Raw genomic sequence first — 13,735 nt, 5'->3', positions numbered from 1 at the left:
ATGGGACCACGCATCCGAAATACCGCTCAGGAAGGAGACGCGTTCTGGCTCCTATAGATGAATGTACTTTGGTGCGAAAAGTGCAAATCAATCTCAGAACAACAGCAAAGGACCTTGTGAAGATGCTGGAGGAAACGGGTACAAAAGTATCTAAATCCACAGAAAAACGAGTCCTATATCAACATAATCTGAAAGGCGCTCAGCAAGGAAGAAGCCACTGCTCCAAAACCGCCATAATAAAGCCAGACTACGGATTGCAACTGCACATGGGGACAAAGATTGTACTTTTTGGAGAGATGTCCTCTGGTCTGATGAAACAAAAATATAACTGTTTGGCCATAATGACCATCGTTATGTTTGGAGGAAAAAGGGGGAGGCTTGCAAGCCGAAGAACACCATCCCAACCTTGAAGCACGGGGGTGACAGCATCATGTTGTGGTGGTGCTTTGCTGCAAGAGGGACTGGTGCACTTCACAAAATAGATGGCATCATGAGGTAGGAAAATTATGTGGATATATTGAAGCAACATCTCAAGACATCAGTCAGGAAGTTAAAGCTTGGTCGCAAATGGGTCTTCCAAATGGACAATGACTCCAAGCATACTTCCAAAGTGGTGGCAAAATGGCTTCAGGACAACAAAGTCAAGGTATTGGAGTGGCCATCACAAAGCCCTGACCTCAATCCTATAGAAAATGTGTGGGCAGAACTGAAAAAGTGTGTGCGAGCAAGGAGGCCTACAAACCTGATTCAGTTACATCAGCTCTGTCAAGAGGAATGGGCCAAAATTCACCCAACTTATCGTGGGAAGCTTTTTAAAGGCTACCTGAAACGTTTGACCCAAGTTAAACAATTTAAAGGCAATGTTACCAAATACGCATGTAAACTTCTGACCCACTGGGAATGTGATGAAAGAAATAACAGCTGAAAGAAATAATTCTCTCTGCTATTATTCTGACATTTCACGTTCTTAAAATAAGGTGCTGATCCTAACTGACCTAAGACAGGGAATGTATTTGGCTAATGTGAATGTAAACTTCCTACTTCAACTGTGTGTGTGTGTGTGTGTGTGTGTGTGTGTGTGTGTGTGTGTGTGTGTGTGTGTGTGTGTGTGTGTGCGCGCACAGTACCAATCAAAAGTTGGGACACACCTACTTTTTCAAGGGTTTTTCTTTATTTTTACTATTTTGTACATTGTATAATAATAGTGAAGACATCAAAACTATGAAATAACACATATGGAATCATGTATTAACCAAAAAAAAAGTGTTAAACAAATATATATTTTATTCTTAAAAGTAGCCACCTTTTGTCTTCATGACTGCTTTTCCAACAGTCTTGAAGGAGTTCCCACATATGCTGAGCACTTGTTGGCTGCTTTTCCTTCACTCTGGGGTCCAACTTATCCCAAACCATCTCAAATGGGTTGAGGTCGGGTGATTGAGGAGGCCAGGTCATCTGATGCTGCACTCCATCACTCTCCTTCTTGGTTAAATAGCCCTTACACAGCCTGGAGGTGTGTTAGGTCATTGTCCTGTTGAAAAACAAATGACAGTCCTACTAAGGGCAAACCAGATGGGATGGCAAATCGCTGCAGAATGCTGTGGTAGACATGCTGGTTAAGTGTACATTGAATTCTAAATAAATCACCGGCAAAGCACCCCCACACCGTCATACCTCCTCCTCCATGCTTCACAGTGGGAACCACACATGCGGAGATCATCCGTTCACCTACTCTGTATCTCACAAAGACAAGGCGGATGAAACCAAAAATGTAAAATTTGTACTCATCAGACCAAGGGACAGATTTCCACCGGACTAATGTCTCCATTGCTCATGTTTCTTGGCACAAGCAAGTTTGTTATTCTTATTGGTGTCCTTTTTAAGTAGTCGTTTCTTTGCAGCAATTCGACAATGAAGGCCTGATTCACATAGTCTCCTCTGAACAGTTGATGTTGAGATGTGTCTCTTGAACTCTGTGAAGCATTTATTTGTTTCTGAAGCTGGTAACTCTAATGGACTTATCCTCTGCAGCAGAGGTACATCTGGGTCTTCCTTTCCTGTGGTGGTCCTCATGAGAGCCAGTTTCATCATAGATCTTGTTGGTATTTGAGACTGCACCTGAAGAAACTTTAAAAGTTCTTGAAATTGTAAGGTTTGACTGACCTTCATGTCTTAAAGTAATGATGGACTGTCGTTTCTCTTTGCTTATTTGAGCTCTTCTTGCCATGATATGAACTTATCTTATGTATACCACCCCTACCTTGTTACAACACAACTGATTGGCTCAAATGCATTAACAAGGAAAGAAATTCCACAAATTAACTTTTAAGAAGGCACACCTGTTAATCGAAATGCATTCCAGGTGATGAACCTCATGAAGTCGTTTGAGAGAATGGGTGGCTACTTTGAAGAATCTCAAATATAACATATATTTTGATTTGTTTAACACCTTTGGTTACTACATGATTCCATATGTGTTATTTCATAGTTTTGATGTGTTCACTATGTAGAAAAGGTACAAATAAAGAAAAATCCATTAATGAGTAGGTGTGTCCAAACTTTTGACTGGTACTGTTTATGTATTATTACTATTATTGTATTTAGTTTTTTTGGGAGGGGGGACAATTTCAACCAGCCCAGTTTAATAGAAGATGGTCTGGCCCTTCTGATAATTGTCAGAATTGCCAGACCGCCAATCCGCCCATGCCATGGGAGTTTGGACATGGTGTGTCCAGCATGATAAAATACCTAGAGAGTCCCTCCAGACAGACATTGGAAAGCTGTCAAACAATCCCAGACCACAGGCACCTCTGCCCCCTCAGCCAGCCACTGAACTCTAAACTCAGTGGGGTTAGCGTTAGCATTGGCTTTACAGCGCAGCACACAAAGAGGCACTCCCCAGTCCTCACTCCTGTGTGTTTTCCAGTCTAGTTGACAGATGGCACGCTTAGGCTGAACTTTCACCCCCAGCCAAACCCTGGCTTTGGGCGGCATCAATAAGACGAGATCACACAATGCAGGGCACCGCCATTCATTTGTCACCTCTAATGGTGGTACCCCCTCAAGGTCATAAGCACTCAGTTGTATGCCTGCACCTTTAATGCAGAAGGCAATGCGTCTTCTATCTTCTATGCATGGCCTTACTTTTTGTGAGTGAATGAGTAATTACATTATATGGCCCAATGAAACTCCAACACGCTTTGTGAAATGTAGTGCGGTACTTTTAACTGATGAATGGCTAGGTGGAATGAATCAGTGTCCTATTCCCTCTGAGGGTCTCTTCTTAATCTTACTCAACCAGGCTTTCAGCAGGGGGACATTTAGGTGATGGATGACCCATGTTCTCTCTTGGGACCCCTACTGCTACTCTCCCCCTTTGATCCCTTTGACCCCTGCAACCACCCCACCACTCCCTCCTTGGCCCTTCCCTCCTCTCAGAGCAGAACCCAAGGAGTGATCCAGTCTGCCTGCCTCTCAGGGCCATTGCAGAGTCCTTTGAGGTTTGTTTGTGTGAGTCTTCAAACTCCCCTCTCCTCAGTCCTCTTCTCTCTCCAGCTTTCCTTTATGCCATTGCTTCCTCCTCAGTCTGGCTGGGATCCTGCTCTGCTTAACAGACGGGCACTGTTCAGGGCTCCTCATGGCAAGAGGACCACCTGTACCAACCAATCAGCTCTGTGTTTTCTAGAGCCATGCCCCAGATCACGTCCCTGTCCTGGGCTGGCTTCAGTGAAGGAAGGGCAGCAGCTTGGCCGCTCAGATGGAGGGGGGCTACAGAAAGGAAGGAGCACAGAGGCAGGAAAGGGATGGTGAAGAATAAGAAGTTAAAGCCCAGCTCTGAGGGGACATAGTCTGATAAGGAGTGGTCTGGCTTCTATGAGGAAGTCCGTTCTTCACAGGTCCATATAATTATACTGAACACAAATATAAACACACCTGACAGGTGTGGCATATCAAGAAGCTGATTAAACAGCATGATCATTACACTGGTACACCTTGTGCTGGGGACAATAAAAGGTCACTATAACATGTGCAGTTTTGTCACACAACACAGATAATTTAATGTTCATTTCTCTACCATGATAGCAATGACAAGTTTCAAGTTCATAGACCACTATGGGGTGGATTTACAGTGGTTTAAATGGACACGTAAAATCTGATTTTTTTAATTTGTCTATAACTCTTTTGGCCAATCCCTTAGCGTTTTATCTCAAACTATGTTAAGCCGTGTAGCATTTAGTCTCATTTGGTCATATGATTCATGAGAGGAAGATTTTAAATCATATTTTTGCATATTAGCGTATGCGCTAATTAGTATCTAATGGTATAGTGTGGCCATCTTTGTATGCATCAGCATTATTTTCTCAATCTCTTTAGGGACTATTGTGATGAGTCCAAAGACCAAATTTGGAGTGAATCTGACTTTTAGTCTATGAGAAGACAATGTTTTCTCATTATTTTAAGCATTAGCGTTACATAGTCCAAAAGTTTTATTTAAAGATATCAATGCCAAACTTAATTGTTCATCATGTTAATGTCTTTGATCACCTAAAAAGTTTCAGGTTGATAGGCCATTCAGGAGTGGATTTACAAAGGATTTACACTGAACAAAAATATAAATGCAACATGTAACAATTTCTAAGATTTTACTGAGTTACAGTTCATATAAGAAATCAGTCTATTGAAATAAATTCATTGAGCCCTAATCGATGGATTTCACTTGACTGGGAATACAGATATGCATCTGTTGGTCACAGATAGCTTTAAAAAAATAAAGTAGTTGTGTGGCTCAGAAAACCAGTCAGTATCTGGTGTGACCACCATTTGCTTCATGCAGCGCAACACATCTCCTTCACATATTGATCAGGCTGTTGATTGTGTCATGGGGACTGTTGTCCCACTCCTCTTCAATAGCTGTTCGAAGTTGCTGGATATTGGCGGGAACTGGAACACGCTGTCATACACATTGATCCAGAGCATCCCAAACATGTTCAATGGGTGGCATACTCTGGTGAGTAAGAACTGGGATATTTTCAGTTTTCGAGGAATTGTGTACAGATCCTTGCGACATGTGGGCGTGCGTTATCATGCTGAAACATGAAACTATGGCGGCTGAATGGCACAACAGTACGCCTCAGGATCTCGTCACAGTATCTCTGTGCATTCAAATTGCCATCGATAAAATGCAACCGTGTTTGTTGTCCGCAGCTTATGCCTGCCACCGCCACAATGGGGCACTCTGTTCACAACATTGACATCAGCAAACCGCTCGCCCACACAACGCCATACACGCGGTCTGCCATCTGCCCGGAACACTTTAAACTGGCATTCGTCCGTGAAGAGCACATTTCTCCAGCGTGCCAGTGACCACCGAAGGTCAGAATTTGCCCACTGAAGTCGGTTACGAAGCCGAACTGCAGTCAGGTCAAGACCCTGGTGTGGACGACCAGCACGCAGATGAGCATCCCATATGTTCTGCGGTTGTGAGGCCAGTTGGACATACTGGTAAATTCTCTAAAACGAAGTTGGAGGCAGCTTATTGTAGAGAAATTATCATTAAATTCTCTGGCAACAGCTCTGGTGGACATTCCTGCAGTCAGTATGCCAATTGCACGCGCCCTCAACTTGAGATATCTGTGGCATTGTGTTGTGTGACAAAACTGCACATTTTAGAGTGGCCTTTTATTGTCCCAGCACAAGGTGCACCGGTGTAATGGTCATAATGTTTAATCAGATTATTGATATGCCACACCTGTCAGGTGGATGGATTATCTTGGCAAAGTTGAAATGCTCACTAACAGGGATGTAAACAAATTTGTGCACAACATTTTAGAGAAATACGTTTTTTGTGGGTATGGAACATTTCTGGGATATTTTATTTCAGCTGGGACCAACACTTTACATCTTGCATTGATATTTTTGTTTGCTATAAATGGACACGTAAAATCAGATTTCCACATTTATCAATAACTCAGCTATATCTTAACCAAGCTTTTCTCAAATTATGTTAAAAGATGTACCATGAGCCTACATACCGAATGTTGAGTTATTTGCACTTATGGTTCATGAAAAGAAGTTCCACAATGGAGGAAAATCTATCCTGAAAGACCTAATGGGTCTTTGAGGCAAATTTGTTCAGCATGAGGAAAGACGCCTACATACAATGACTGTTCAATGATCCAAGACCAGCTCAGTTAATCCATACCATTGTGACAATGAGTCGTCATAATGGTGCATCAAATGTACATGATCCTAGGGGCATTGGCATACACAATGTAAGTAACTTAATTTATGTGCCCCAAATTGTACTGAATACTTCTGTTTATCCTACAGCTATTGTATGGAGTAATCATGAGCCTATGAACCGGAGTTACACTGTTAGCACTGAGGTGGTGTGCCCTAGTAGGAAGACCACTTTGTGCAGCTCACCCTGCACTATCAGCTCCAATATAACTAACATGAGTAAGTCTACCTCTGATAAGCTTCCCAGTAAAGCATTAAAAACAATCAAGCAACCCAGAAAAGTGCTAAAAACAGCCCATATTAACATAAGCAGCCTGAGAAACAAGGTCCATGAAGTCAATAACTTGCTTGTAACAGATGACATTGATATTCTGACTATCTCTGAGACTCACTTAGATAATACCTTTGATGATACAGTGGTAGCAATACATGGTTATAACATCTACCAAAAAGACAGAAATACCAACGGGGGCGGTGTTGTGGTCTATATTCAAAACCACATTCCTGTTAAGCTTAGAGACAATCTAATGTTAAATACTGTTGAAGTAATATGGCTACAGGTTCATCTGCCTCACCTAAAGCCCATACTTGTGGGAAGCTGCTATAGACCACCAAGTGCTAACAGTCAGTATCTGGATAATATGTGTGAAATGCTTGATAATGTATGTGATATCAAAAGAGAAGTATATTTTCTGGGTGATTTAAATGTTGACTGGCTATCATCAAGCTGCCCACTCAAGAAAAAACTTCAAACTGTAACCAGTGCCTGCAACCTGGTTCAGGTTGTCTGTCAACATACTAGGGTAGTTACAAACAGCACAGGAATTAAATCATCAACATGTATTGATCACATCTTTACTAATGCTGAAGAAATTTGCTTTAAAGCAGTATCCAAATCCATAGGATGTAGTGATCACAATTTAATAGCCATATCTAGGAAAACCAAAGTTCCAAAGGCTGGGCCTAATATAAGAGGTCACACAATAAGTTTTGTAGTCATTCATATGTTGATGATGTAAAGAATATTTGCTGGTCTGTGGTGTGTAATGAGGAGCAACCAAACGCTGCACTTGACACATTTATGAAATTGCTTATTCCAGTTACTAATAAGTATGCAACCATTTAAGAAAATTACTGTTAAAATTGTTAAATCCCCTTGGCTTGATGAGAAAATGACTAATTGTATGGTTGAGAGGGATGAGGCAAAAGGTATGGCAAATAAGTCTGGCAGCCCAACTGATTGGCCAACATACTGCAAATTAAGAAATCATGTGACTAAATAAAAATAAACTACACTATGAAACAGATAAATGATATAAAGAATGATAGTAAAAAGCTTTGGGGCACCTTAAATGACATTTTGGGGGAAAAAAGCCATCTCGGCTCCATCATTCATTGAATCAGATGGCTCATTCATCACAAAGCCCACGGATATTGCCAACTACTTTAATGACTTTTTCATTGGCAAGATAAGCAAACTCCACAATAAACGCTGACGCTACACATCCAAGTACATCGGACCAAATTATGAAAGACAAGATTTGTACTTTTGAATTCCGTAAAGCCAGTGTGGAAGAGGTGAAAAAATTGTTGTCGATCAACAATGACAAGCCTCGGGCTCTGACAATCTGGATGGGAAATTACTGAGGATAATAGCAGATGATATTGCCACATCTTCAATTTAAGCCTACTAGAAAGTGTGTGCCCTCAAGACTGGAGAGAAGCTAAAGTCATTCCGCTACCCAAGAATAGTAAAGCCCCCTTTACTGGCTCAAGTAGCCGATCAAACAGCCTGTTACCAACCCTTAGTAATCTTCTGGAAAAAAATGGTGTTTGACCAGATACAATGCTATTTCACAGTAAACAAATTGACAACAGAATTTCAGCATGCTTATAGGGAAGGACACTCAACAAGCACAGCACTTACACAAATGACTGATGATTGGCTGAGAGAAATTGATGATAAAATAATTATAGGGGCTGTCTTGTTAGACTTCAGTGCAGCTAATGACATTATCGATCATAGTTTGTTGCTGGAAAAACATATGTGTTATGGCTTTAATGTGGATAAATAGTTGTCTAACAGAACACAGAGGGTGTTCTTTAATGAAAGCCTCTCAAACATAATCGAGGTAGAATCAGGAATTCCCCAGGATAGCTCTTAAGGCCCCTTGCTTTTTTACATTTTTACTAACGACATGCCACTGACTTTGAGTAAAGCCAGAGTGTCTATGTATGTGGATGACTCAACACTATACACGTCAGCTACTCCAGCGACTGAAATGACTGCAACACTCAACAAAGAGCTGCAGTTAGTTTGAGTGTGTGGCAAGGAATAAGTTAGCCTTAAATATTTCTAAAAGTAAAATCATTGTATTTGGCACAAAACATTCACTAAACCCTAAACCTTAACTAAATCTTGTAATAAATAATGTGGAAATTGAGCAAGTTGAGGTGACTAAACTGCTTGGAGTAATCCTGGCTTGTGAACTGTTATGGTCAAAACATATTGATATAATAGTAGCTTCTACCTTCTTAACAACACTATCAACAAGGCAGGTCCTACTGGCCCTAGTTTTGTCGCACCTTGACTACTGTTCAGTCGTGTGGTCAGGTGTCACAAAAAAGGACTTAGGAAAATTGCAATTGGCTCAGAACTGGGCAGCATGGCTGGCCTTTGGATGTACATAGAGAGCTAATATTTAATAATATGCATGTCAATCTCTCCTGGCTCAAAGTGGAAGAGAGATTGACTTCATCACTATTTATGCGAGGTACTGACATTTTGAATGCACCGAGCTATCTGTCTAAACTACTGGCACACAGCTCAGACACCCATGCATACCCCACAAGACATGCCACAAGGGGTCTCTTCACAGTCCCCAAGTCCAGCACAGACTATGGGAGGCACACAGTACTACATAGAACCATGACTACATGGAACTCTATTCCACATCAAGTAACTGATGCAAGCAGTAAAATTTGATTAAAAAACACCTTATGGAACATCGGGGACTGTGAAGCAACACAAACATGGACACATGCATAAAAACACGATAACATATGCACTATACACACACATACACATGGATTTAGTACTGTAGATATGTGGTATTGGTAGAGTAGGGACCTGAGGGCACACAGTGTGTTGTGAAATCTGTGAATGTATTGTAATGTTTTAAAAAATGTATAAACTGCCTTAATTTTGCTGGACCCCAGGAAGAGTAGCTGCTGCCTTGGCAAATACAACGTTTCAAGTCTTTAGGTCAAACAGGACGACAGATATGAGGGTTTAAGTGAGACCGCTTATAGCAAACGGTGGCATTCTTATTGACCAAGTTACTCATGTCATCTAGTTACTCATGGCATCTAGTTTCTCTGTGCCAAATTAGAAAAATAGTTGCCAATCTATGCTTGAGTTATTTGACAATGTCAACAACAACTATTCAGAGAATAACAATAGGTTTCACAGCTTTGTTGTGAACCTGTAATGAGAGTAGAAAAAAGATAAGAGAGATATCATGTCCAATTCAGGGACATAGAAGGTGTCAAATGGGGATATGTGAGTGAAAAGACAGAAACTGAACACGTCTCACAGAGATTGACAAAGAGAACCTGAGAAAAGAAGTGGCAACAAGCTACCCTAGAGATGAGGTGGAATGGAACGATGAGCACAGGAATGGATACACACAGTTCAGTAGTCAGAGAAAGAGAGAGAGAGAGATGGATGCTACAATACAGCCGGCCTGGGGTGTTCAGTATAGTATAGACCCTCTGCATGGACAAGCTTGCCTGGCTGTCTGCACAGATCAGGCCCCATGCTCACCAAATACTAATCATATTAGACAAGTGACACCGTTACGAGGGGCCAGTGTATTTTTAGGCCTATTTTTTTCCCTTGTGGCAAGCCACATCAAACGGGGAGAATGGGATTATAGTATGACAGGCAGGTATACTTTTGTCCAACCTGCAGGGTTAGTCTCTATTGTCTTACTATAGACCAGCAAATCCTGCTAGCTGCCACAATCCCTGGATGCTGCTACTGTACTGTATGTGTGCTGGTTGTCATTTCAATTTAAGGGTTGGATTGATCCCGTGTTGAGGTTCTGTATAATCGGAAAATAAATTACACATAATTAATTTAGTGTCTCTCTAAAACTGTTTTGTGGGGAGGAAATATTGTTATTCTATTATTACTAGTATTATAAACAGTACTATCTATATTTCATGAAAACTGTCTACAACTCTTCACTTTGTATTATCCTATTTCATAGTCCATATGATTACCACACCAATGCCTTAAACTTTATGCTTCTTGTTCAGTTGCACCCCCAATCTCACAGACTCCTTCTCTCTCTCCCCTCCTTCCCCCACTTTCTCTCCTCTCTCACCCCTTCCCCCTCCAGGAGTCAAAAACCAGCCATGGATACAGCTCCAGAGGAAAGCAGTGACTCTGGCCCTCAACTCTACCAACCCAGAGCTCTCTGCTGTGCTGACCTCCGCACAGAGTCAGTATGAGATAGGAGGTTTCCCCTACCCATTGGGCCTGGAGAGCAATGCCACCGGTGAGAAATAGAGCGAGGGGTTGGAGGGTGGTTTGGGACGGTGGAAGAAGAGAGGGCGGACAGAGGGAGGGGGGAGAGAAAAGGGGAGAGGGGAACAGGAGGATTGAAAAGGAGAGGGAAGGTGGGAAACGAGATGAGATGGGAAGAGAAGGATGGATGGAGGGAAATACATGGGTAAAATGCAGAATTGCTCAAGTGGAAAATCCAGAGATTTTGACCAAGATAGATTTCTGTCAAAAACTCCCAAATTATGAGAAATGATGGCAGGAAACCATGAGAGAAGTATGATTACATAGTATTACATAGTATTATGTCTGAGTGTCATGAATGATGAGAAAGAATCTTCTGACAAGTTGTCACTGGAGTTTTCAATCCCAATGATAATAATTAACAATCAATAAGCCTTGACTAATCCCCAAGGTTTGTAAGACACTGGGTTAAGAATAATTAGGCAAGAATAATCAGCTTTCTGCAAAAGGCTCGTACAGTTTATTCAGAGAACGTTCTGAAGTACATTACACAAAGATGTTCATTTTATGCTCACTCCCCGCTTACGCACATACCTTCACACAAACAATAGATATCTTACGCACATACATACACACGAACAGTAGGTGAATTGTATCCCTCCCCGGACTTTTCACCACTGTTAATCACTATCCAGCGCTGCCTGTTCCTTTCCCCCGAGATTAGGGGGACCTTGAAGGTTACTCCCTGTTTTCTCCTAAGTCTCTTCAGGTCGGGTCAAACGCATGTCTACAGTTCCCTTAGTCTAACTAACTAACACACACACACATTTCCCTTCCTCCCGGGTCTTCTACTAGACCTTATGGGACTTACGTTCAGTACTTTAATTATTCATTACACATGCTACATAACTATGAATTACTAATCAGTTACCTTTCAGGGATGGATTCTTTATTCATTTACCTTTACTATATCATTCCCTTATCACAAGTGTAAACCAGGTCAACCATGACGATGATGATGATGCCTTAGAATGGTGAACAAACGGTAAATTGCTGAGGGTGAATATTGTGATATTTGCATGATGTTGGTAGCGTTAGCGTTATTTGTGTTGAGAGGCATGGTAGCAAGCCTTGTTTGGGATTTTCTACTGTTGGGTTCAACAAAACACTGGTGTTTGGTCTAAAGCCCTTTGTGTCGTCTCTCCCCAGGGGCTAACAGTAGCTGGGTGGAGCTGACGGCGGTGGCGGCGGTCAATGCCCAGCTCTTCAGTCGTAACGGGACCAGTGTTCAGGTGTGGGACCCCGTCCATATCTGCATCCCCCTGCCCTTAGACACACCCCTGCAGACAGCCACCAGTGTCCCCGTGTGGAGGTTCGACGACAAGACAGGTAAAGGGAACCACCCACCATCATAGCTGACCAATACTGAGAGCCCTCCATGTACAAGTGTCATCAATTTGTTTGATAAGAGTGCTGACTCTGAGTGCTGTCAGTTGAAAACGGTTTCCCTAAAAAAACATCCTTGTATACAGACACATACAGAAACATCCTCGTACATAGTTTTCCAGTTTCATTTGTTCATCAACAGTGGGCTTACTGCTATACTCAAATATATACATAAAAATGCCTGTCAATAAAAAACTGCCATTGATAGTAAGCCACCGTCCGTCAGACCACAAATCTAAGGCATATAAATGGCAGTGGTCTGAGCTTGGAAGGGGCGAATAAGAGGAACCTCCAGTCCATCTGCTCTAACTATGGCTGCCTGGACTCCCAGCTGGTCACAGCTAGCCTGGTTCAACCAGACTGAACGCTGTGCCCAGTAGTGTTTTCCTCAGTTCAGTGTGGTTTACCCAGGCTAGCTGATCCTGTCTCACATGGGTTAATCCTCTTCCTCGCTGCTCCTCAGTATCTGAAATATCGCAGTTCACTTGGCTGAAAATACTGTTATACAACTGCTGTGCATGCTTTCATAGGGAGGGAGCCACACAACGCTCTCCATCTCTTTCTCTCTCTCATACACATTTCTCTCTTTCTGTCTCTCTCTCACACACACAAACACTCTCTCCCCCTCTCTGTCTCTCTCTCTCGTTCATTCTGTCTCCCCCTCTCACTCTCTCTTTCTCTCTCTCTTTCTCTCACACACACTCTCGCTGCCTCTCTCTTGCTCTGCATCTGCCTCCCTCTCTCTGTCTTGCTTTCTCTCTCTTTTTTTATTTAAATGTAACCTTTATTTAACTAGGCAAGTCAGTTAAGAACAAATTCTTATTTACAATGACGGCCTACCCCGGCCAAACCCGGACGACGTTGTGCGCTGCCCTATAGGACTCCCAATCACGGCCGGATGTGATACAGCCTGGAATCGAACCAGGGACTGTAGTGACGCCTCTTGCACTGAGATGCAGTGCCTTAGACCGCTGCTCCACTCAGGAACCCCCTCTTTCTCTCTCATGCACTCTCTCTGCCTCTCTATCTCTTTCTCTCTCTCTCATACACTCACTTTCCCCCGTTGCTTTATGCAGTGGTGTAAAGTACTTAACCTCTCTGGGGTATGTGGGACGTCACCTGCGGGACACACTCGCCAACAGCCAGTGAAATAGCAGGGTGCCAAATTCAAAACAACTAAAATCTCATAATTCAAATTTCTCAAACATACAACTATTATATCCCATTTTAAAGATACACTTCTCGTTAGTCCAACCACACTGTCCGATTTCAAAAAGGCTTTACGGCGAAAGCATAACATTAGATTATGTTAGGACAGCCCCTAGACAAGAAAAACCACACAGCCATTTTCCAAGCAAGGAGAGGCGTCACAAAAACCAGAAATACAGCTAAAATGAATCACTAACCTTTGATGATCTTCATCAGATGGCACTCATAGGACTTCATGTTACACAATACATGTATGTTTTGCTCGATAAAGTTCATATTTATATCCAAAAACCCCATTTTACATTG

The 13,735-nt window shown here is 42.2% G+C and overlaps 1 protein-coding gene across 1 annotated transcript in view; it reads left to right on the top strand.

Annotated features, from left to right (window-relative positions):
* fam171a2a (family with sequence similarity 171 member A2a) overlaps positions 1-13,735 on the top strand; it is a 62,113-nt gene that overhangs the window by 33,316 nt on the left and 15,062 nt on the right. The window contains exons 4-5 of the mRNA XM_014192623.2: positions 10,647-10,805; positions 11,984-12,163. Coding sequence (XP_014048098.2) covers positions 10,647-10,805; positions 11,984-12,163 — 339 coding nt within the window. The remainder of the gene's footprint in view (positions 1-10,646; positions 10,806-11,983; positions 12,164-13,735) is intronic.

This window comes from Salmo salar, chromosome ssa03, assembly GCF_905237065.1.
Source record: "Salmo salar chromosome ssa03, Ssal_v3.1, whole genome shotgun sequence".
NCBI lineage: Eukaryota > Metazoa > Chordata > Actinopteri > Salmoniformes > Salmonidae > Salmo > Salmo salar.
Note: the sequence above shows the minus strand (reverse complement) of the source record. Positions and strands in the feature narration are given on the sequence as shown.